This window comes from Melospiza georgiana, chromosome 2, assembly GCF_028018845.1.
Source record: "Melospiza georgiana isolate bMelGeo1 chromosome 2, bMelGeo1.pri, whole genome shotgun sequence".
Classification (NCBI taxonomy): Eukaryota; Metazoa; Chordata; class Aves; order Passeriformes; family Passerellidae; genus Melospiza; species Melospiza georgiana.
In genome coordinates, this window is record NC_080431.1 from 55,900,559 (window position 1) to 55,926,558 (window position 26,000).

The 26,000-nt window shown below is 41.6% G+C and overlaps 1 protein-coding gene across 1 annotated transcript in view; it reads left to right on the forward strand.

Moving 5' to 3' along the window:
- Nucleotides 1-14,888, forward strand: part of FOXO1 (forkhead box O1) — a 61,364-nt gene extending 46,476 nt beyond the window's left edge. The window contains exons 2-3 of the mRNA XM_058018372.1: nt 8,810-10,160; nt 10,551-14,888. Of these exons, the coding sequence (XP_057874355.1) occupies nt 8,810-10,147 (1,338 nt within the window). The 3' untranslated portion in view covers nt 10,148-10,160; nt 10,551-14,888. The remainder of the gene's footprint in view (nt 1-8,809; nt 10,161-10,550) is intronic.
- Nucleotides 14,889-26,000: the final 11,112 nt, after the last annotated feature.

A 26,000-nucleotide genomic window follows, 5' to 3' on the forward strand; every position in this document is an offset into this window, starting at 1 on the left:
ACAGCACTAGGTGAAATTCATGCTGTGGTTGCTGTTTTTAAGCTGACACTGTCCCCTTACAAATTCTAATTACCCATTAGATGCAAGAAATAGTTTCTAAAGATGACCTAAGCCAAACAAAAAAAATCCACTTAACTTTGTTTTAGTTTTCTTTTAGTAGTTTGGGGGGCTGTATAAAATTTTGCTAGTATATCCTTGCACTTGTTATAGTCAAAAAAAAGATCAAATACATGGTGAGATGTATCCTAAGATACCATTCAGCCTGTAAATAAAAGGTTTTGCCCTTCTTTTCACAAGCCTTGCAGCTTCCTCAAGCCAGGGATTTCCTGTGGGGCACAGCTAACCCTGCTGCAGAGGAAGCTTGCTGCTTTCATTGACTCTTTGTTTCTGAAAAACTGATACTCAGTGACATCCATGACCACAGAATGTGACTCCTGTAGTCCTTTGCTTGCTAAATGAAAAGACTGCCTCTGCTATGCTAATGCAAGTGTAATAAGGAGATATATTTAATTTTTTTGTATTCTACACAAAGGCTTGGTAAACAGAACTTTTAATAATGTTGAATCTGTACATCTCCTTTGATATGTTGCTTCTCAAGGTAAGAAATACAGACAGCCCTCGAGCTTCTCCAGGCATGGCCAGCCCATGGGCAGCACAGTGGATGGGGCAAGTGTCCTGAACTTAGCCTGTGTCTCCAGTACATCCTGCTTTGCTTTACTTGCCTCAGTTTTAACTCATTTTCAAATGTTTGCTTGTAAATCCATCACGTCTTCACAATCATTCTAGCCTTTTAGGCTGTCAGGGGTTTTGTGGGAGCAAATAGCCTTAATTCATGAAAATGGAGATCTGTGGCTCCCTAGCAAAGTATCCAGCTGAAACCAAACATACAGGTCTAGGTTTGCTTGTGCCTTTACCTAGACAAGTGACAGAGATCTGCTTTAATAATGCAGGGATTTCAGTCTGTAAAACTTACGTGGCTTCTCAAGCAGGGATCTTTACAGTTGTTTCACTTAACCAGTTAAAGCTTTTTGAGTAATCCTATCTGGGGTTTTTGACTGTGCTTTTTTTCTTGGAAATTCTCTGTGTGCTCTCAAAGGCCAATGCAAAAAATCAACCCTATTTTCTACTACAACGTGTTTTCACCTCTGTAGTTTGCATTTAAGACCTTGGCCTACTTCTGACCTTATTGCTTCTAATTGGTAAGAGCATATTTCCAGTGTTGCTTTTAAGATGATCTGCTAGTCTAATTAGCATTGATATATTTAGCATGTATACACTTTTGTACCTCTTCATTAGAGCTAACAAATGTCAATAAGAGGCAGTTTAGTTTGAGAAAGAAAAAGAGCTGGGGGGAAAGATTTCTATAAAGAGTGCTGTAGTCTTTGTGATGAATTGGGTGTAACAGTGGAGAGTGGCAGAGGTGAAACAGGCTGTCTGTTAAACAGGAAATGAGTGATTAACATTTTTTGTCCTACTGATCATAATTATTCCCACTGGCTGAAAAAAAAATAAACACCGCTTAGTCTCTCTTTACTATAGCTGCAGATTAAAATTTTGAGCTATTAGTCATTCTGACATTGTATGCATGAACTGCTACTTTATTACTTAATTTTTTTTTTTCAGTTCAGTGAACTTTGCCTATAACTTTGATTCCTGTTTTCCTTTCAATAACCTGCTTTTGCTCTGCATTTGAGGACAGCTTTTCCTCAGACCGCTATGGCTGTGTGCTCCCTGTGTCCCTGCATTCCTGGTCACTGCATTAGAGCCCACAGTGAATATTTGTGAAAGGGCTATCTGCCCACCACGGGTCACAGCAGCCTTCCTCAGGGCTTGATGGACTACAGGTGATTCCAGTGCTTTTAACTCCTTTGAAGGGCAGGGCACACCTTAGCAGTGGCGCACGGTGCTCACCTAGACTGCGCTGTTGTTCATTCCATCTGGTGTTGGCATAATGCAGGTGTTCCCTCACCCTTCCTGAACAAAAGATGCAGGCTGTTGTACATGCAATGGCAGTATTTTGTGGGACTGATTTGAAAGACTGATTATTTCCGTGACCTCTGATGTTTTATTAATTGAGTCCTTTACCAGCTTTTGTGTGATAGCGCCTGGTCTCTCAGGTTATTCACAAGTCCTCCTGCTTTGCTGGTTTTGTGTTACTGACGTAATTGCACAGGCTGCTTGTAAGGCCAGAGGTCTGAGAGTGCTTAAGGAGAGCAGAGAAGCCCTCGTTTGAAGGGCATTCTGACTTTGAAATATTCCTCTTCAGTGAGGTCTCCTTGTTGGCCTCCTCTCTCACTGGTGAACTCACTTCATCACGAGCTGCATATATCCATATATATGTTTCATATTTGTGGGAAACAGAAATGCTTATTTATAAATATGGAACCCTTATATTTGTCAAACACTTGTTTTCCATCTGTTGGAATAGAAAGCTTGCAGCATCAGTTTTGTAAAGGCGGTATTAGAATTTGTCTGGATCACCAAAAATAGTTATTATCCCTGCAATCTTTGAATTCTTTAATCTGATATTTATTTTTCTACACTTCACAACTTTTAATGCTATGATAAATGAAATCGATAAATGAAGCCATCATTTATCCTGATGGCTGTTTGCTTTTCTTTTTTTGTAATGACACTGTGGTGCCTTCTTATTGTTGCCTTTCTTTCATCTTTGAAAGTGGATAGATTTTAGACAAACCTGTTGGCTGTCTTGGTTCCCCAGATGATTTTACCAGAGGGATGAAGGTGTATTCAACAGAATTCATTTAAAAATCTCATTTTCTGTACTTTTCTCTCTCTTGGAGGTACAGAAAACATAGGAGTGATTAAAAGTTTTGGTTGGGGTCATCATGTGTGGAACAGTATCCAAGTATGTGCTTGCCCTGCGTGCACACTTGGCATACTGTGAACCTTGCTTGTGGTTTTTACTTTCATTCTTCCTAAATGCCTGTGTAGGGAGAGTAGGCAGTGTTATCATCTCATTAGAAATGTCCAAGCTGCCATTATGGTAAAGTGCTTTCAAGGAGTCTACCTAGGATGAGGAAGAGGATATAGGGTGTGTTGGGAAATACTCAAATACTTGTCAACAGAGTTGCCTGCTCTGACATGTAGGCATGGACAGCCGAGTCTTAAACATCAATGTCTGAAGCTGGGTATGCATTTTCTGTTCCTACATGTTACCATGATCCACTCCAGTGGTTGAGAAATCCCCTCCAGTCCCCGGTGGCAGCAGGATGCCACCACTTTCAGTGTTCAAAGCTCTTTAGTCTTTGACAGCTATGAGAAGGAATCACAGGATAGTATAAATCTGTGAGCTTGAATGCAGAAAGTACAGGACTTAAATTAATGCCACTCACATGTGGCCACAGGAAGCCCCTTTGTGTTCAGGACACATGGATAACAACCATATAGCAGTAACACACACTCCCTCCTGTTCTTGTACATTCACACATGGAAAAAGGGATGCATTGCTGAAATCTTACCACATGGAACAGTTTATGGAAGTGTCTCCATGTTTGGAGGTGGTGTTTCATAGGTAGTGGTCTGGGAAGGACTCTCACTATGTGACCACATGTAATGGAAGCACAGAGAAACAGTGCAAGGTCCCCCTAGGAAGAGAGAAGTATTTCCTCACTTTTTCCAGCTGATACTTCTTAACTGCTTAACAGTGCAGGAGGAAAAATGAAGTCAAACAAAAGCACCTCCCCAAGAACAAAGGACCCAAAAAAGCATGACCTGTTTGGGAGGAAATCCTGCCTTTCCACCTTCATGCAGCTGCAGGTGGCAAGTTTCCAGCATCTTCTAAATATGACTCTTTGACCTGAGGCTGAGTGGCATGCTTTCTGTCCATACTCTTATTGGACAACAGGGAAGGTTTCTGAGCTGTAATAAAAAAATACCACAACTGGGTGGCAAAATTAGCTGTTTCATTAGCATTTGAGGCCTCTGGCACTGCAGTGTGGCTGTGTTGGTGAACATTGTTGTGTCAGAAAATGTGTGCTGTCTGTAGACCAAGTGCTTATGACTGTCCAGCACTAGCTCTGAGGCAAATCCAAGCTCCGTGTGCAGCATCAACATCTGACCTTTTTGTATCTCATAGTTACTAGGTAAGACAAACACGATTGCCTTACACCAGACTGTTGTACCAAAGGAAATTCTGGTAGGTCTGGAGTTACCAATGTTTTCTTTCCTCCTTGGGCTCTTCATCCAAGTGCCATAAACCTGGCAGCGCGGTTGGAAACCACAGCAAAATGGGCACAGGCAGTGCAGCTATTGCAGGCAGACCTGCCTGTTTTGCCAGGCATGATCTAACTTAGCCTTGGAGAGGTGCCACATGGTGCCACTTGCCATGGTCAGCCCCTGCTGCTGCTGTCCGGCTGTCTGTGCTGGAGGAGCTGTGGAGCAAGAGTGCTGGAGAACTTCCTGGCCTCTGCACACTTTCCTAGGAGTGTTAATGACTTCGTCTTAGAGTGGTGCTTGCCACTGAGGCTCCAGGAGGAGGGTGATGTGAACATCTGGAACTGCTGTAGAGCTCCTATACAAAGACCTAGAGAGACAGGTTGAAAGTCTTCTGTAAAAGCATATGGAAATCCTGGGGGATGGAATCTCCACTTCTCTGCTGCAAAACTTTTGCTCTGATGTTGTCACCACAAGGAGATGGTGCTGGCTCAGAAAGCTGCTGTAAGCTGTCATTAATAGGATGTGCTACCACAGGTGATGGTAGAACAAGCTGGCAACTGGTGCAGGCCATCCCCTTGGAAGAGGTGTAGAAAGCAGTGGACTCCTGGGATGTTGTCTGAATGAAAACTTAGTGGGCAGTCATTAGACTGTTAATTTTAATGGAAATCCTAGATCTATGTGTGATAGAAGCAGTGCTGCTCCTGTGGCCTCCCAGTTTGTTATGACTGCATCTTCTTCCAGAGGCCAACTCCTTCTTTCTTTTGTTACTTGTTTGATCTCCCTGAGATGCCATGGTAGGTCTTACCGCAATGCTGTCAGCATATGCACCATGATAACAAATGCACTTATTTATGGAAAGTGTATTGACTCTCACATCCATTCCCCACTCTCCCTTTTGGTCGCTCTTCTGGCACTCTGGTGGGATGAGAGCTGCCTGTGCCCATGGATGAAAGTATGAGGGCGGGAGAGACCATGAGCACTTGTAGGTGCTTTTACAAATTTGGGGTCTTGCAGCACCCCAGATAAGCACAAATTCACAGCTAGGTCCTGCTTGGAGAGGTTTGCAGTTGGGTTAAAGAGGAGCTCTGCTTCCCTCTGCCTTTGGTGTTCCAGTGTCTGGGGTGGAAGAAAGATGGTCAAGTGTCACTGTATGGTCTCACTTCAGTAAGCACAATGTTGTCAAGTTTAACTGAGCAACTGAGTTTTCAGGTATTTAGTGAAACACCAACAAAATTTACTAAAAAAATTAATTAAATACCTCAACTTCAGTTGGGATAGGGATATAATTTTTCTCAGCAATTAGTCAAGTTTAGCTTGAGTTGCGTGTTTTGCTATTTATATCTTCGGTTTAAATGCAGTATTGGATATCGGTACCGCTGTTGGAAATGTCAGAAGTACAGCTGAATTATATAAATATGTAGATTCAAGGGAATAATTATCTTAGCTTCATGAGTTTTATTAGCTGGGATGTGCTCTTCACATGGCATGTAGCTGATACTGGTCTTGTGTATTTTGAGTCTTAAATCAGCAAGTAGCAGTAAGCATGTCCACAGTTCCTGGTCTGAATGCTGAAGTAAGTTTATCTTAGAGGCAAAAGCTCAATCCCAGGAAGCTCTCCACAGGTGGCAGCAGCCCTGCTGCCATCCCGACCCAGATTTTGATAAAATTCCAGAGCAGTTACGCCCAGTGCGATCTGGCGTGAACTGCTGCTGTGCAAAGACCCGCTTCAAAATGCAGACTCTTGCTTTTGGAGTCATTCAGGCCAGGTTTTGGGAGGCTTTGCTTCAAAGTCCAGGTGAAGCCCATGGCTGAAGGCATTTCCCCAGCATGCTGGCGCTGGTGGTGCCGCCACACGCCCCAGCCACTAACAGCTGCGCCATTCCTCCAGCTGCCAAGATCCACTGCTGAAACTATACTTTTTTATCAGGTCATGTTTGCATCTGGCAAGGGTTTGTAGACACAACATCATTAACAGCAGTGCATATTTTCACAAGATTTACCTCTTCAACACTTTTTCCAAGTTAGTAAATCATAGCTTCTTTAATGTCCTGCTGGCTGCGTGAAAAACAGGAATTTATGTAACAAGCTCTGGGCCGCAAACCTTTTCCTGTTAGGAAAATTTTTTTTTCATTGCTGGCAGAGTTAGGAGACAGCTCTGTTACTCAAAGAGCGACCTCAAATGTCCTCGGTACAATAATACCAGATTATAACGTTTTTGATGACTAAGGAATAGCAGCGATTTCTTAAATATTTAACACTTGTGTAGCAGAGAGGAGGGAGCTGAGCCTCATCACGGTGTTTTCCCTGCCCGATGTTTTGTGTGTTTGGTATGACTATTTTGATAGTAAACAGTGATCCTGAGCCAACCGGGTATGTTTACAAAATACAGTAAAAAAATGAACTGGCGCAGGAGGTTTTTTAATCAACAGAGCAACTTTCTTGCGACATTTGTAGAGCTGGACCTGTGTCAGGCACAGATTCGTCTGTGGCCCTTGAGTGAAAACAAGGGGCTGCGCCAGGCCGGCCTCACAAGGCTTCCCAGGCAGCCCCTGGGGTGCGGCAAGTCCAAAGATGGACTTCCAGGCTTTCCCTCCCTATGGGTTAGCTGCACCTGGTACAAATAAAACTCCAAGGCCTTCCCTAGCACCCTGTTGCTAGATGAGAGATAGTGTTTTGGTTGTAAGATTACTTGAAGCGAAGAAATGTGGTCTTACTTTTAGTTTCTAGAATGGCTTCCTTTTGAAATTGAGTAAGGAAACACTCAAATCAGAGTTGTCATAGAATGCTTTGGGTTGAAGGAGACTTTAAAGACCATCTAATTCCAACCCTCCTGCCATGGGCAGGGTTACCTTCCACTAGACCAGGTGGCTCCAAGCTCCATCCAGCCTGGCCTTGAACACTTCCAGGGATGGGGAATGTTTGATGGTGTCTGTTTAACTGGAATAACTTGTAAAGATGGTTCTTCAGAGGAGAGGTTGGAAAGGCTTCTCAGTTCAGGCGCATGGTTTGACTCAGTGCTGTGCTGGTTGAACAGTCAGTGCCTTGAGGCCATGCTCTGCCATCTTCTGATGTTAAGGAGCGTCTTGTGCCCCTCTTTGGGGTGAAGCTGTGCTTCTGGGGGCATAGTCTCAAGTCAGTAGCACCTGTAAGGTGTTGCGGGACTGTAACACCTCCTTGCTGCCCTCATCTACTGAAAGTCTCCTCTGTGATCCCAGAGTAACCACCTCTGTTGAGCTCAGCAGAGGGCCAGTCCTGCTTTGTCTGTTCTGCTTTCCGTGGTCCAAAGCATATCATGGCTCTTGCAGGGAATTTGAGTCTGTTGTCTCTGGTTTAAGCCATGAGATGACTGTTCATGCCTGGAATGCCTACTTAAGATCTTTAGACAGGTTGCTGAAAATTACTCTGAATGGAAGGCAGATAGTGAATTACTGATTTCTCTGCCATTGAGGACTATTCTGGTTTTAAACATTTATTTCATGTGTTGTTCTGTGGTTCCCTTCTCCTTGTTCTACATGAATTGGAGTCCTAGCATAGACCATGGTACTGTTTTACCCTTCTATTAACATCTATGGCTGCCTGTTTCAGCACTCTTTGAACTTGTGGCCTTTTGTTAGCAATTGTGTCAAGATGCAGGAAAACTTTTCTGTTGATACAATGTTTTTTACATGTGCTCAGCAGAAAATTATAGGAGCAAAATAGGGTTTTTTACAGCTTGGAAGTGCAAAGATTAGTCTCTTATTAACAGGTCAGCCTGTGGCCTTCCATTTTGGATTTTTTAAAATTTTATTTGTCTGTATTTAAGAACAAAACATGAAATATTACTCATGGCTGAGGAGGTCAAAAAAGATCCAGTACTTCCAGCCATTCTTGGCGCAAGATATCTGGTGCCCTCAGGTATTTGAAGAGTCAATTTTCCATATTACAATGTTGATTTTGAAAGAGAACGATGATTTTAAGACTAAGGGTTTCATTACAAGCTTGTCTATGTTCTCACATGCCTTTATCTTCTATGATTTCTTAGGCAATTTATGATGTTTACTTATAAAAATTATAACTTAATCCTCCACTAGTTTTCTATATGTGTTTTCTCATATAACACAAGCAATATAAACCTCACTAATGCTCAGTGGCAATAGTGACAGTTTGTGTGTTGCATGTCTGTAGGGTTTCGGGATGTGCAGGATGAAAATCCATTACAAGGACCATAGAACAGAATCTAACGTTTCTGAACTTTGCATAAAATAATAATTAAAAAATCCATAAATACAGTAAAGTTCACTCATTAGATGACTCACTTCAGTCATCTTCTTGATCTTCTGGCTTATTTTTTCTCCTTTATGTGGAATTTTTATTTCAGAACGGTTCCTGCAGTTTTATTGAACTTTTTATAATGTCAGATGTGATGGAGGCAGATGACAGACAAATTGACATGGTGACTCTTTGCAAGCTTGTTTCAGCCAGTTCAGAGCGATGAGGAGATAAAAGAGGTTTCCAGGCTGGCATGTTTTCTTATTTAATGATTACCCCTGTGTTTTCTAACAAAATGAGAGTATGCTTACAAAAGCAGGTGTTAGTATGCCATAAAAGATGCATGTCTTCTCCATTTCTTACATGCTATTCTGTTTTTCAGAATTCAATCCGTCACAACCTGTCTCTGCACAGCAAGTTCATCAGAGTGCAGAATGAAGGAACAGGGAAGAGTTCCTGGTGGATGCTCAATCCTGAAGGAGGGAAGAGTGGCAAATCTCCTAGGAGGCGAGCAGCATCCATGGATAACAACAGCAAGTTTGCCAAAAGCAGAGGCAGAGCTGCCAAGAAAAAAGCATCCCTTCAGTCTGGTCAAGAGGGAAATGGTGACAGCCCCGGATCACAGTTCTCAAAGTGGCCTGCAAGTCCCAGCTCTCACAGTAACGACGACTTTGATAACTGGAGTACATTTCGACCTAGAACGAGCTCTAATGCGAGCACAATTAGTGGAAGACTTTCTCCTATTTTGCCAGAGCAAGATGACCTTGGAGATGGGGATGTGCACTCCATGGTATACCCATCATCAACCACCAAAATGACTTCTACTCTACCAAGCCTTTCAGAAATGAGTAATTCTGAGAACATGGAAAATCTTTTGGATAATCTCAATCTCTTATCACCTAATACATCAATGACTGTGTCAACCCAGTCTTCATCTGCCACCCTGATGCAGCAAACACCAGGTTACTCATTCGCATCCTCGACCACAAGTATAGGCTCACCAAATCCTGACTACAGGAAATTCACTTACGCTCAAGCTAGCATGAGCTCCTTGTCCCAGATTCCTATGCAGACTCTCCAAGACAGTAAGCCAAGCTACGGATCAATGAGCCAATACAACTGTCCTGCGGGACTTCTGAAGGAGTTGCTGACCTCCGACTCTCCGCCGCACAACGATATCCTGGCATCGGTGGACACTGGTGTTTCCCAGGCTGGCGGCAGGGCGCTGGGCCAGAGCGTGCTGATGGTCGCCAACTCGGTGGTGCCCAACTATGGCAGCCAGCCGCCCCACAACAAAATGATGAACCCCAACGCCCGCCCTCACCAGGGACATAACCAGCCAGCAGTCAATGGCCGTGCCTTGTCACACACAGTGAACACCATGTCGCACACGTCGGGGCTAAACCGCCTGTCGACAGTGAAGACTTCGCTACAAGTGCCTATGAGTCACCCGATGCAGATGAATGCCATGAATCCGTATGCCCCTGTTAACAGTTGCAATGGCTACGGGAGGGTGGGAATTGTTTCCCTCCACCAGGAGAAGCTTCCCAGTGACTTAGATGACATGTTAATTGAACGGTTGGACTGTGACATGGAGTCGATTATCCGTAATGACCTTATGGATGGAGAAACGTTAGATTTTAACTTTGACAGTGTATTGCCTAACCAAAGTTTTCAGCACAGCGTAAAGACAACCACACACAGTTGGGTGTCAGGCTAGGATGTAGTAGGAGGTAAGCTGTGCTTTTCATAATAAGTCTGCAAAACAGCTAAAGGGAAAAGAAAGAAATGTCAAGATGCTTAAAATCTGGGAGTTCTTCTGTGTTGGCATGTGAACTCCCTCGGTAACAGTCAGTCACTTTCCAGTCCTTTGTTAGTTTGAGAGTCAGGTTTGCACTGGTGCATTAGGACTGTCAAGTACCAACTTCTCTTACTTCATGTGGAGCGCTAATGTTTTGTCATCGGTGTTCTAAACAAAAAACTTGCTGGTTACTAGCCAGTAATGAATATTTTTTTCCCCCCATTTAAATATCTTAAAGCTAGCTTGAGCATATTTTAATAGATTTATTCATCTGTTGTGAATGTTAATTTGTTCTTTTTTGTTTTTTTTTCTTTCTTCCTAGGCTATGATTAAATTCTCCAGACTTGTCTGACAGCAGGAACTGAGAAAAGCAGTACAAAGATGTCCTTCACCTTTCTTTTTAATTTTCTTGATAAAGCTGTGCACATGCACTAACTTTTTTTGGTTTTTTGGTCTTTTTTTCCTTTTGCCTTCCTTTCGTCAGAGTTGGCAGCAGAGAGAGTATTTTCTTGTACAGGATGTTTGCCCAAGGTTTGCAGGTTATGTGCTGCTGTAGATAAGAACTGTGCCATTGGAAATTTCGTTACTCTGAAGTGCCAAATTCACTACACCATATAATCACAGCAAAGACTCTTACTTGCATCATGTTGTGCTTTCGGTTTTGTACAGTATGATCTGTAGAAGAAGAATTGTTTTTTAAGACTATCTGTTTAGGTCTAAGAAAAGTTTATAAACTTTTGTAAGAATACTGTGATGATCTCATGCCCTAAGTAAGTTTAACCTTCGTTGATATTACCTGTGTTTTGATGAATTGAGATAACTGTGGACTTGCCTTGCAGCAGTACGAACTGCTTTATTTTACTCAAAATTGCCACACATTTCATATGGGAATAGAATAGCCTGTTGAATATGATCCTACTAAACTCACTGACTATTCAAAGCAACCAGTAGGTTAAATGCCATTTGATAATTTACCTGTATTTGTGTAAATTTATGCAAGAATATATCTGGATTTCGTTGTCAGATTAATCACTTTATTGTTGGGCTTAAGATAATTTTTGGAATACTTTGCAAGTTATTTTTCTTATAATTAAAATCTACTTTTGTTACATAGGCAACTTTAAAAAAAATAAATCTGAGATCTGGCAGCATTCATAACCTCTTCATTTTGTACAGTATTTTAACTGGATTAAGTACATGTTTTTATAAATTTCCCTAGCACTTGGGAGTGCTAATAACAGAAAAGCTTATTAAGGATCTTGAATACAAAACATTTCTGTCCCTTTTTTTGTTGTGTGATGTATAAATATAGACAACTTTATGTTTAGAAATATTTAATCAGTTTTATATATGCATTTTTAGAAATGTCATCTGCTTCTATTACCATTTTAACTACCACGAAGTGTTAAGTATTCATTGTTAAGATGCTTGTACAATGCTTCACATTTATATTTATTTCATGGAGGTCTCATAATGTTTGTGCACTCAAGAGCAGGGCCTTTTGTGGAAAATGTGTAATGGTAGTAAAATTAAGGACAAAATTGTCATTTGTCTTAATTAGTACTATTGTAGGGTTCCTCAGTGTTTCTCTTTTAAAGCAGTAGATTTGAAGAGGCAAAAATGCTACTTTTGAGTGGGAGGCTAAAACTTTGACCTTATTGCAGGACAAAACATTACATTTTTTCAAAAAGAAAGATAAAGTAAGTGGCAAAGTTATACAAATGCATGAGGTTTAGGATAGGGGAGAGCATTAATAACAGAGATCTTATTTCTGTGGAAAAACCTGGTCTTGCTGGAATAAGCACACTGACAGCTATTTGAGCTTTTTCAGGATTAGGTCTTAGAAGAATTGATTTCTGATTTTTTGTAATTGCATGATGCAGTTTTCATGGATGTGTGAATAAGAGGCCTCCCCTGTCTTTTCACTGGTTGCTACACAACATTTGTGTTACAGAAATCCTTGGAGCTTTTTTTTAATGCACTGACAGAATTAACACTTTGGGGGTTTTTTTGCTAGGGCTGCCTGTTATGAATAAGGGGAGTAACAAATATTTTTACACTGATTTTTCTTTTGTGTAAACAGCTCACAACCAGAAAATGTCCAAATTGAAACTCATCTTTCCTGTAGTGATGGTGTATGGTGGAGAAGGAGACAGGACGTGCCAAGTAAATGAAGTTTAGTAACAAGCCATATATTTAATGATCCTGTTACGACTTTCCTAAGGCTCTGCAATGTATTTATTGATGTGCTAGCATTTAGCTCCCTGTTGGGCTTAAATCACTACTAATTACAGCCGGTCCTACTTTTTTAGATACGCTATTACGGTTGTCAGGCAGTTCCAGAGCCTGATGTGATACAGGATCTTCCCCAGTGTGAAGCTGGTCTTTGAACTTGTTTTGAGCAAAATCAAATGTTCTTAGTGCCAAAGCCTGAATGAAGCCACCTGCTTTTACAGGCAGATATCTCCAGTAGCATCTTCCCCATCAAATGCCTAGTCTCTGAAACATGGTAGTAAATCCTGAGAGTGGAGCAAGTGGAGGGCTCATACAGGAGTTTCTGAAGATCATGCTGTCTGATGCATGTGCAAAAATGTTTGCTCCCAAATAGGCACTGATACACATAGGCCAGAGTTGTCATAAAATCCACCTCTGCATGTAAAGAAAGCAGTAATCAATGCTATGCTCCATGGGGATGCAGCTGAACTTGCTACATTTAACAATATACCTCCTGTTTATTATTTACTGCTACTGTATAACTTCTTGCAAACAGCTATTTTATTCCTTTCCTTTTATACCTATGAATAACATAAATATAGCCTTACCCTTAAATACAACAGTCTATAGAAAGCCCTTTTAATTATTGTGAGGAAACGGTTGTACGTAATCAGAGATTTGGGCTGCATGGTCTGTTTGGCTTTTTTTGGGGTTTGGGTTTTATTTTAATTTTGAGGGGGGGTTTTGTTCATTTGTTTGGGGTTTTTTGGTTCTGTTTTTGGGTGGTTTTTTTGTGGTGCCATTCTAATGTTTTGCAATTGTAATTCTGGAATACTGTGAAGTTGGTGAAGGAGCATGTTGTCTGCCTTGAAAACAAACATTATGTGACCTCTAGTTATAAATCCTTTTTCAGTAAAAGTACCAAGTTTCTGGAGTAACTTAGTTTGTCAGAATTGTTGTAAATGATTGGTTTGTGAATTGTGCAGATGATCTTACCTATGCAGCCTTGTTTTTGACTTTTCTCTGGTTTGTACTGTTATTAAAAGTTTATTGTATTATAGAGCTGTTGAAATATTTTAAATATAAAGATGTATTGTTTCCATAATATAGCTATATGATATATGTTTAGGTAGTAGATGCATTAATTGGAAAGCTCTGCTTTGATAAACTGACAGTTTGCCTACACTTATAAGCAAAAATCATATTGCTTATTATTGGCTTAGGTCAACAGAGCATCCCTGAGAAGTTAAAATTGGACCAATTATAAAACAGTATAAAATTTGCACTTGTTAAACCACTGGATGTATGTTAGTACTTTTTTATTTTTTTACTGATTTGAAATTCCTATTTTCATTATGAAATTGCTAGGATTCTTAATTTATGACTGATTTTAAATAAGGTATTCTCATTATTATTATTATTATTATTTTGGTAATCATAATATAAGATGCAGCATGGTTTATGCAAGCAAAAAGCAAATTATTCAACATGAAAACTGGCCTCTTTTTTGAAGGTGTTCCACAAACCAGCAATATCTGAGAGATTGGCATGTACATACTGCTAGTTCTATTTGCGAGTGGTGTGACAGCTCTTCAACGCTTCACTGCTCTGACTTAGTCACATTGCAAAATTAAAATTCATACGTGGATATTTTCAGAAAAAGTGCCTGATGTACTTCTACAGACACATGAGAACAATCCCTGACAGTTTGTTGTATAAAGCCATAAATGTATATAAATTATGTTAAAAAGATTTTGTGTCCTTTCTTGTATACAGAGAATGAGATTTGTACCAGGATTCTACTTGTGATTAGTAGTCCTTCTACTGAGATGTTGTCATAATCACTTTCCTCACCGTGTAATCTTTTTAATGATGATGATCCCATTTGGACAATCCTGATGGCATTAGCAATTTTATACAGAAAAATACCTCATGGTACCAAGTTTGCCTGGTGAGATGATAACATATTGATGAGCAAACACTAACTGCAGAATAGTTAACAAATTTTCCATTACTTGGTATAAAGGAATTTTTCTCTCTTCGCATTGCTTCTGCATTTGGAACTGTAGCAGGTACAGGAACCTAATAGGGCTGAGTTACCAGTGTTTAATCACAACCTAGTGTGCTAAAAGTAATTTGTTTACAAGTCTTTGAGACTAAACGCAAGAAGAATCCATGCCTGACTCCCAGAGCTCAGGAGACAGCTTTGTGTAGAGGTGTGTTGTTACTGGAAGGTGCACGGAGCGGTGCCAGTGCTTCAACAAGCATAGTTCAGAGAAAATGGCAAAAAGTCCTGAAATCGTTTCAGAATGGGTATTTGTAAGTATAAGCTCTTAATAAAATTGCTATGACATGAGATGGTAATTAGTGTATCAGAACGTTATGTAACACATTATTAAAGAGTAATAAAAAAAGGGGATGTTAACATCCATCAAACCACAGGAAAGAATTAGTCTTTTAGTCCAAATTACATGTTAGAACCTAATGCTATTAAATGTGGAAGAGAGCGGGCCCAAATCCTCTTGGTCCACTACCCCCTGGTTTTTCCCTCTGCCCCTCCAGAAGTCTGTACCTTTTCTCAGAATAAGTTTTTTCCTGGCTGAACATTTGCCAGCCTTCCTGGTGCTGCTCCTTTTGCAGCCATGCTTCAGGCTGTGGTGATGGGAGCGCTGCTGATGCGACTGAGTAGGGAGAACAGGAATGTCTAAATTTTTTTTTCAATTTTATTTTTTTTTAATTTAGATTGTGTTTCAAAATAGAGCTGGAAGAAAGGATGAGAGGCTGCCAAAACAGACAGCCAATAACACCCACGCCACAGTTGTCTTGTGAGGCCCATATCCCTGCTTGCCTGCAGGTGGGGAGGGAAGGGGTGGCAGAGAGCAGCCTCTAAGTGAAGCGCTGGCAAAAATAAAATTGCTGGCAGTTTGATCTTAAAATGAGCAGAGGTAGACGTAAAGAACATGAAAGAACTAATTGCATGTAAAAATAGAAATATTTAAAGATAGCTAAAGAATAATTTCTGCTTGTTCCTTGCAGTTCCATCTTTATTTTAACTTCAACCTTTTTCCTTCAGTGTACATTTTGGAAGGGCTTTTGCATGTTAGGGGAAGCTGAGGATATCTTCCCTGACATTTTCAAAAGCCTGACTTCTGGAATGAGAGGGTTGTAAGATCCAAAGATACTCTATTTGGGTGTTCGTGACGCTGTTTTTGGAAAAGATGCACATCTAATTGGTACATGACTAGTTACTGTTGTCAGGAGAGATAGTCAAAGCTTGTCTCTTGGGAAGGGACTGGCTAGCAATTTATGCCAATCTGGCAACAAGGGATTTGAATCTGCTGATCAAGCAGGAAAACCTCAAAGCATCTTTTTGCTCTGAGTCAGTTCTACATCATTGTAATAAACATGTTTTTGAGTAGAAACGTCAACTACTATGTCACCTCGGTTGATAATCCAGTTAAAACTACAAATGACAAAAGGTCTTGCAGCCATTTACTGTGCAGCTGGTGTGCAAAGATGGGATTTGTGAAGATCCTTGGAAGGAATAACTTGCAGTGATCAGTGCCTGTGGTCATGCCCACTGCTGGAATTGCATGCAAATCCCTGTTCATTACCTGATTATGTTTTGCTTGGGGTAATGTTCTGGCATGTGCCAAAATGATAGCTAAAATGAGGAGGCAGGGACAGCGCCCCATCTTACTTTATGTTCTTATACTTGATGTTGGACCCTGGGGCATGCAGAAATTTTGCATATATTTTTTACGAGTAAACTTCTTGTGGGGATGTTTATCATTGAGCTGATGGGAAAAGGGATGAGAGCTTCGTGCAGTACAACTGGAAGAGCATTGCAGGAAGCTTCTGATGGGTATAATAGGGCTGTGGAGGGAAGAATCAGACAAAGAGCTCATTCATAACTTGGAACCTCAACATTTTACATCCTTCCTCTCTGCTCATCTTTGGTTGCTCATGCCATCCTTATAAGAAGGGGCTTTTCCAAGAAAGATGAGTTGAGTGTTGGTCTCTTCTCCTAAGTAACAAGAAAAAAGAGGGAATGGCCTCAAGTTGCCCCAGGGGAGATTTAGTTTGGATATTAGGAAAAATTTCTTCACCATAAGGTTGTCAACCATTGGAACAGGCTGTCCAGGGAAGTGGTTGAGTCACCATCCCTGGAGGTATTGAAAAAGCCGTGTAGATGAGTCACTTAGGGGCATGGTTTAGTGGTGGACTTGGCAGTGCTGAGTTAATGGTTGGGCTGGATGATCTTAAAGCTCTTTTCCAACCTAAATGATTCTATGATTCTATGGTTATGTTTCTTTCTCAGCATCCTAGAGTGACGCCACCTGAACAGGCAACAGCCCAGACCTTCTATAAGAGCCTTGCTGGGTTTCTAGGGAACTATGTTTGGCAGGAATGTCTAAATTGTTTCTGAAATACTCAATGAACTTCAGTAAAGTCAGCAGAGTTAATGGAAAAGCCCATTATAAAAGTGTATATGCATTGGAAAGAAGGGGGAGAGATGAGAGATTCTGGGATGAGAAAGTTTGTTAAGTGGTTACTTTAAAGACCAAAGAAGACCGGATTTTCTCTAGGGAAAGGGCTAATGTTGCGAATAAAAGAGCTTTCTTTTTGTTGGATTTTGAAGTTGTGTCCAAGAGCAACCACAGACAGCACAAAAACCTGGCCTGAATTGCTGCTTCAGTTTTTTTGACCAGGTGAAAACAAGTGGTAAGCTGTGAAACCCTGTGAGTACTGGAGTTTCATTTCAGGAGTCCAAATAAGTTACCACTTCCTGCTCCTCCCTTTCTTCCTCCTTTCCCCACCCCCCGCCACCAATTTCTAGCAGAAATGTTCCTGTTTGGTTGGGGTTTTAAAATTCACCCTGCTCAGAGAAACTGGACTATGCAAGACTCTGTGTCCTTCTTTCCCTTCCCCACAGTGATGGCTGAGCCCTGCTTAAGGAAGTTCTTTTCCTCCTCCTCTCCCAGCTCCTAAAACAGATCTCTCTATTCAATGCCCAGCTGACCCCCGAAGCCAAAGTTCATTCCCAGGAGCCTTCATCCATTCTTGGAAGACTCCAGGAGCCCTTTGAAGTGGGAAGTTTTGTCTGCTCGTGGCTCTCCTGCTTGGGGGGGCTTCTAAATTGAAAATAGCCTGGAGCTGACAAGGGAGTCCCTAGGAAGGGGGCTTGTCTTGGCGTCATGCATCTGCTCCACTGCTGGCCCTCTCTCACCCAGCCTCAGCGTCCTGTAACTCTCTCACTGACCCCTGTAGGTCTGCAAGGCAAGGCTTTCACAAGGGGGTTTTCTGAATTCAGGTTTCCACGTCTTGTTCTGCCTTGTACACCCTTCTGGTGTAAGCACATCTGCCTGGAAGTTTATTTTCAACATAAAATAAGCAGCATAGCACTCTTTCCTACAGGCTCCTTGAACTGCTGACTGTCTGCATCTCCATGGTCCTGGTGTGGTTGGTACAGAAAGGCAGGAGCCTGCTGGTAACTGAGAATGCGAGGCAAACAGGGATAGTAGTGACTAATTATATTGAATATGCTGGACTCCAGCTGCTGAGGTCCTGTTGTTTAAATTGGTCCACGTATATTAAGTTAAAAAAATTATGATGATGGTCACTGCAAGAGTTTTCAACATATTTTGTGACTAGCTGATAAACCAGCAGATACAATTATTGATAAATGTGGAATAATGCACAGGGAGAAGGGGAAAGTGAGTCTAGCACATGTGGACTCATAATGAACTGTGGATGAGGTGTCACCACCATGAGAAGCATCTCAGAGTAATTGAAAGGGTTTCTTGCAAGCTTCAGCTTAAAATTAACTGTGGATGAAAAAACCCCACAGGAGAAGTAATAGTAGAGCAATAGAAATAAAATAATATTAATAAAATAATAGAAATAATTATTTCTAATAATAGAAATAATGAAACTGGCAGAGTCCATAGCAGAGATTAAATAGCAGAAAGGATGAGTGAGGGTGGGTATAGTTGAGTGAGGTTATAGGGGTTTGTAAAACTGAGTGCTGTGGAGAAGGTGAATAGGAAGTGATTAATCAGTGTTTCTTATGTCACAACTGGAGGCACCCAATGAAATGATCAGGCAGCAGGTTTAAAACAAGAGGAAGTATTTCTTTACACACTATATTATTAAAATTTGGAACTCATTGCCATGGGATGTGGTGGAGGCCAAAAGTATAAATGGATTCAAAAAAGATTATACAAATTAATAAAAGATACATCCATCAGTGGCTACTAAATACAATGGTCCGGATGTGGCCTTTAGCTCAGGAAGTCTCTAAATGGCCAGTCCTGGAAGTTTGGAGCGTGTACCAGGGAAGGGATTACTCAGTCTGTGGCCTGTCCCTTATGCTGTTTTCTCCTCTGCATCTGCTGCTGGCCAGTGTTACTGACTGGACACTGTTGTAAGCGAGCCTTTTGATCTGACCTTCCAAGGGTTGTCTTCAGAGTCTTAATTATGCTGGGAAAAATGCTGTTTCAGCCAGAAACAGATGTTGGACACCCTTCTGTGAGGAGGTTTCAAATCTCCACAAGTCCCTTTCCAATTCTCTGTCAGTGGTCATGGACATTGCGTTGAGTGTCTTGCTTGGTACATCTTGCTGGGAGGCATCAACTGAGATGATGCTCTCAACTCAAAACGCTGTGATGTAACAGATGCGAAATACCTGGTTAGATTTTTAAACTTTTAGGCCAGAAAAAAATGCACTGATATTTGTAAAGAGGAAGACAGAGCAGAGAGAAACAAAATCTCTTCATCCCAAGCAGCTCTTCCCTAGCAGGTCTGTGGAGGCTGTGCTAAGGGCAGGGATAAGACAGTGTTATAAATCCATCCTCCCTCCCACACTCATGACTAAAGCGCTATTTTTTTTTTTTTTTTTTTTACTTTTTTGACCAGTAAGGAGTTAAAGTCCTTTCAAGTGTGGGCATTTGAAAGCCTTTCAGGGATACTCAGCAGCATTGCTGGACAGTGAGCGTAGCAGTACTGGTCTAGAAGCTGTGGTCTGTCAGTAGCAGGGGCTTCTTCAGTGCTGATAGCCAAGGTCAGCCAGAAGAGAAATGTGTGTGAAATGTGCAGTTCTACTGCTTTTTAAAGGTCATAATGATGCAGAATGGAGTTCCAGTGGAGGATAGAACAGCATTTTCTTGTCAGATCTATAGTTAGAGCTCTTTCCTTTGGATGTTAACAGAATGACAGCAGGCTTGTTAACTCTCAGCAAGTGATTAAGAAGCACTGACCTAAAGATGAAGGAAAGGTAAGTCTTACCCTGCCCGAAGCTAAAGCAGCCCATTATAGGACTTCATGTGAAGAGACGCTGAGTAGACATTGCAGCTGAGTCTTGAATGCCAGCAGCTATAAATACTGTGTGAGAGTGAGTTTATACTGTAGCTCACCAGTCAACATGCAGGAAATCACAGACTTCACTCAAGTGTTGAAAATATAATGCTAATGGACTACCACATGCATTGCAAACGTACCTTTCTTTCCTTAGATCTGGGTCCAAAGCTGCTTCCTCTGTGAAGCTTTGAAATGTGAAGTCTGATCAATGCTGACTGTTCTCAAAACATTCAAAAAGAATTTCTAAGAAAGCTGTCACCTCTGTATGTTCCTCTTCATGACTGAGTGGTTATTTTCTCTAAATTTCCACTTTTAAAAGAAAAGGGAGGTACCTAAACCTCCATTAATGCAAACTGGTAAGTGTTTAAATTAACTTAATGTTTGGTACCTCACCTGACTGAAATCTGGACTTTTTAATGTATATCAAATTAAATAACAGAGAACCATGCATTTTATAAAGCACTGTTAGACTTTATTGTCAAGCAGATCTATTCTCTCTTCCCTGTCTTTTCTCCCCCACCTTCTCCTTGGTAAGAGGTTTGGCAGTGTTTTAGGGACACTCAAATCATGGGTGCAATGTCAGCATCTGGGCATCCAGAGTTCCTTCCCGTTTGTATTGGCATCAGCTGTTACTTAGCAGCTCTTCTTTTGTGTGCTTTGATTAGCAGTGTTCACAAGGTATTGAGCACTTTCCAAACAGGATGAAAATAGTCCTATTTCTTAAGAAGCATGCAACTGACAGTTTGTAGTAAGCAATAGTTTTGCATCACTGGTTCTGAAGCTTCTATATCTCTCCTAAAATTTTCCTAGTTTGTCCTGAGCCCTATTTTGACTCCATTGGCCATTAGCAATGTTAAGATGCATTGAGGTCATTATGAGAACTTCAGGAAGTTCTCTACCACCCACTCCAGAAGCTGTGCAGGTACTCTCAGGCTATTGCAGATGCAAAGTGAAATATGTGAGCCTAATCCCGCTGAATAAAGTTAATTTGGAGGTGATGTGTTTTAACTATTTTTTAAAATTTATTTTTTAATTGCTTTTTTTCCTCTCATGTGCAATGGCCTGCTGGTGTTTACTCAATCAGTTACTGCAGCTTTGTGGAGAAGTTATGACTTTTACCTTTGGCAGGGTAAAGGGAACCCAGAACACAGCTGACCCTGATGGCTCCCTTATTCACTCTTACTGTGCATCCTCATAATTTGACTGAGGAAGGCCTCATAATTCCATAATTTAAGAGGCAATTGCATACCAACACCACAGTTGCCTTCTGCGTGTTAGTTAACTGATTGATGATACAAAGCTGTTTCTGGCAGCCAAGGGGATGAGATCCAGCTGGCAGATCTGCTGGAGCCGGGTCTCAGCCAGCCAGCCCTGCACGCTCTGCGTTCCTGGGGCTGCCGTGCTAATTGCTGGAATGTGCCTCCTACCCACGGTGCAAGGGGGGAGCATGAGCCCTGGCCAGCCAAGGCTTGCCCATCCCTTTGCCAAAGCCATGGCTGTCCCCAGCTCCAAAGGCTGCTGTGCTTTAGGTATTCACTGCTGCTTCACAAGCACCTGTGAGCTGCCCACGGAGAGCCCTGAGCCCCTCCTGCTGTGGCTGCATGTGGGGCTCACAGTGGCACTGGTTTTATGGGGTTTGTTAGGGGTTTGGTTTACCCAGTTGGAAAAATGAAAGGGAGGGTGTAGGGAGGATGATCTCTGATTCTGCATGTTCAGGTTCTTAGAGGTTTTAGTGGTGCAGACATAATAAATTGTACTCAGCAGCTGCAAGAGCAGCCTCTAACTTCAGTGGCACTGATAACCATAGTTAAACAGCATCTGTGTTTACTAGGGGTGTTCTCTATCTGTTGAAAAGATGATCCAGTTCTCTAGGGGACTGTTATGTTTTTTACACCAGTAGCATTAAAAAAAATTCATACGTGATTTCTTTTAAGGTCAAGATATATCTAACCACATTTGAAAATTATTTACTTATTTCTCACTTGAGAAAGGATTCTGATATTTAATGACTTATTTTGAATTTTTTCCAAGGCAAAAAAAAAATACAGCCCTGATCAGTGAATTTAAATTAAAAAAAAAATCTATTTCTTCATGCTCTTTTAGCTTATAGAAAACTCCGAAACACATCTATCTATACATTTGAACAAGGCACATCTTAGTTCCTAGGTTTGTGTGGAGAAATAATCAACTTGCTTTTAATATGACACAGTCCTAAAGAAATCCAATGTTGTGGAGCATAGATATAAACATACTCTTTGAAAGATGATGGAAATCAAGGAGCAATGGGCTTCTGGGTACCTGTTTTTATTACATTCCTATGGTTCTCCACTCTTTGAAGAGTTTTATACTCCTACTTATCAGCATTGTATGTGGCAGAATGGGGTCCCACCTGCCTGAGTGTTGGAAAACCTTCTCCAGGAAGTAATTTCTGCTTTGCAGTCTCTGGTCTTTGTTGTGAAAAAGGAAACATGCTGGAAAAAGGGGAAACAAATAAATGGATGAAATAAAATGCTGGCAGTCATTGTTATGATCCAAGTCTCGTAAGTTTAGGAAGAAAGAAGCTAAGGCGAAGGAAAACCAAAAGGATATGAGTTGCAGAAAGGAAGGAAGGTGAATGGAAGGAGACTGGGAGAGGTTAAGGCTATGTGGAGAAAGAAATGGCGAAGGACAGGCCCAGCTGCTGGTCAGTGCAGAACAGAGAGGGAGAGTTACCAGTCCTTTGAACCAGTGGCTGGGCAAGATGTACCTGGTCTGAGAGTCACTATAGTGCAGAGAGCCAGCCAAAATTGCTGGGAGAGCATCTTCTCAGTCACACATGCAGGCAAAGCAGCTTCTCAGCCTGTTTGTGCAATGTGACAGTGTGTGGTCTTCCTGCCAAGGCTGGTAAAGTAAGCCAAAGCAATGAACTTGGAGGAGGTATTCATAGCTAAATGAATAACTATGTCATAGCATGGAGCCTATTTACAGTCTTGTATAAAATTAATTGTCTGGACTACATATGGAGATAATTTGGCCACCAGGCTGCTGAGAAACAGCTCCTTGAGAGGCCATTAATGGAATTTGTGTAGCTGGTCAGGTGTGAGCATAAATGTGAGCACATTTTCAGTCACTTCAGACGTCAGGTAGAGATGTTGTCAGTGCAGACTTGGAACCAGTGGAATCAAAATGAGGCAGATGGCAATGGAAATGGAAGTTTTTCAGAACTGAAAGCAGTCTTCAAAAAACAAAATGTTTCCTCAATCACTAGGGCTACAAGCAGGGACATACCCTGGGTTTAGTTTCCAAGACATCAAATCTGTTCTCAGTTTTTGCTAAATATATCTTTGCTTACTATATCAGCTTCTATATCTATCACCTATTTATTCCCAGGGCTGAGGTGAAGCAGATGAATTTGTGATGTGTAGGTAGACAGTCTCAAGAAAATGATGGGTGCACATGCACCTCAAAGACCTATTTTCAAGGCTGGTTTTCTTTAGGAAACTGGAAATGGGATTCATCTAGCCAAGTGCTGAGTTTTGGGATGAGGCTGTTAGTTGTGTGCTCACCAGCAGTCACCTGTACAAACAAACAGCTGGGACACACCTTTCAGCTCCAGCCAAACCCAGCATCATCCGTGGCTCCACACGCTGGTGACTACAGAGCCTCAGAGACTCTGGGTACTTGTCCTGCCCCTTCTGCTGACCATGCAGGGGAGCTGCTCAGGAACCGGCTCAGGGAGCGGCTCAGGGAGCTGATTTAGCCCAGGTATAACAGGCCAGAAAAGAGGTTGTGGAGATTGTGGAGTTAGCAGCTGTGGCTAAGAGATGGAGCTGTGCTAGGCCAGCACTCCTTCCAAAGAAGGGTGTAGGGAAACCCAGGCATTACCCTCCACCTAAAAGGCAGGTGTAGAAACCTACACCACTGACTGTGCCTGTGAACCTAAGTGATAGTGAGCACTGGCCAAGCAAGAAAGCTTTCACTTTTGTGAAAGCCCTGAAGGATCATACTTTAAATATTACTTCTTCCCGGTCGGTTCAATTTTTTTTTCTCTGCAAAGCCAGGTCCATTTGATTTATAGAACTACAAACAGTGCTTCTGGTCTAGAAAATTTGGAATAATTTCGTATTTTTATCCTGTTGATTTCAGTTGAGAGTGACCTGGCTGCAACTAAGCAAATGCTGAAGACAAAATCTTAAAATTGGAACATGGCTGTGGATGTAGCACCTTAAATTTTCCAACAAATGCAGTAAGGCATGTCTGACTTGGGGTCTAAACTTATTCCTGGCATGGAAAGTCCCCAGTGTCTCTTTTTTCAATTCTGGTCTGAGAGGTCTAGCCCCATTTATGATGCTAGCCACCACATTCCCATTTATTTGAAAGAGTTCATGACGATTGACATATCCTCTCTAGCCATTTTCTCACCCTCTGGTAGCTCTGCTCTGCAGTTCAGGCCCCTACAGAAACTAGCAGAAACCAACAATCTGCTTTATTTGTAGTATAGAAAGATTCCTAGGAGGCCCTTTACTTTTAGACATGGATGGATCTGTGCAAAGTAAGACTGTCTGTACCATAGTCTGATGCTCAAATTTACTCCTAGCGCCTCATAATAATTTTGAAGAAAAAACTCTGTTTGGAAGAGAAGGTTGAGACTTTTTTCTTGTGCCACTACTTTCCTTTGGTTTTGGTCTGAGCAGTGTTGTTAGAATTTTCTGAGCCTGTGCTTGGTGTAAGCGTGGATTCCACCGTCAGAGAGTTGGGCTTCTCCTTGTAATGGACAAGTGCTCCACAACCAGGTGTAGCAAGCTGCTGTTTCCAGCCCAGCATTCTGCCCAAACTTTGGCTTTCATGGCTTTGTGATAAGGCATGAGCATGCCCATAACACATGATACTTGAAATAGGTCACAGTTGAGATGTTTTGCTGTGCTTTTATTAAACTGGCTGATGTCCCCAGTTTGAACTGTCTGGTTCTAGCAATAAAACTCAGCAGCTGCGAGGACTATCAGGTGCTGAGGGACCTTTAAGCATAAGTTAAGCCTGATGTCTTTAAGTCTGAGATGTTCAGCTTTGGAGGCTTCATGCTATAAAACTGCATTTGTTGGAAAATTTAAGCTGCTAAATCCAGAAATGTGTTCCAGTTTTAAGGTCCCAGCTTCAGCATTTGTTTAGCTTCCAGCCATCTCACTTTTAACTGAAATGGGCTGGTAAAATTAAAAAAAAACCCAAAAAACCAAAAAAACAATTACTCCAGAGCTTCTATGCCATGTCCCTAAATGTATTTTACAGGAAATGTTGGGAAGTTAATGACAGTTTATAAATATTTTGAGTTCTTCAGATGAAATTACATAGGAATGCCTGAACGTTGTTCCTACAGGGGCTGTTTACTTAGGCTAGAGCTTCCCCCTCACCTTTGTGCACGCCATAAAATGGAGATCTGTATGTACAAACAGGAAAACTGGAGAAGCCTTTTGGCCATCCCCTGATACTTTTGAAGAACGGGGCTGGCAAACACAACAGGAGCTTAAGCTAATTTCTAGTTTTGGACTCAAAGCAAACACATGGTTTAAAAAGTGCCTAAAAACTCCTATTGCAATCCTTTTCTTTTGGTTTTGTTTTGTCACCTGGCACTACAAAAAGTGACCAGACGTCCTCTACTCTAAGCAACTTTTCTTAGTAACACTATCCTCCCTCCATGTGTCAGCTCGATCATTTGTCAGTGGATTGGGTTCTTGCTAGGCAGCTGTTCTTATTTGGTTTAACAGTGACCCAACAAATCTGAGTTTTCTGCTGGACTGGAGAACAGATTTCACTTGATAGTCTGAAAATAGCCATGTCACTTTCTATTTCTCTACCCATTGCTCTATTATCTTTGTTCCTAGGGCTGCCAGGACAGTGAGAGTACCAGAACCAAACTAGCATGGACAAGTTAAGCTGATTGTCTGCTTCTTAGCCACACATAGGACTGTAATAGCCCTTGGCTGGATTTCAGAAACCAAAGGCAGTTCAGGGGCAGCTCCACCCCAGACAGAGATGAAGGAATTATTCTCCCTAATTTACAATAGCAAGAGCAAGCATTCCCTCCCACAAAGTTGCAACACAAGATGTGAACTGGCCCAGGTAACTCCTGCCTTTCCTTCGGCCTCTGCTTCTCACCAAGGCAGCGCCTGAAGAGCACAAAAACAATCAGCAGTTGTGAATGTTTTTATTAGAGATGCTAGGCCAG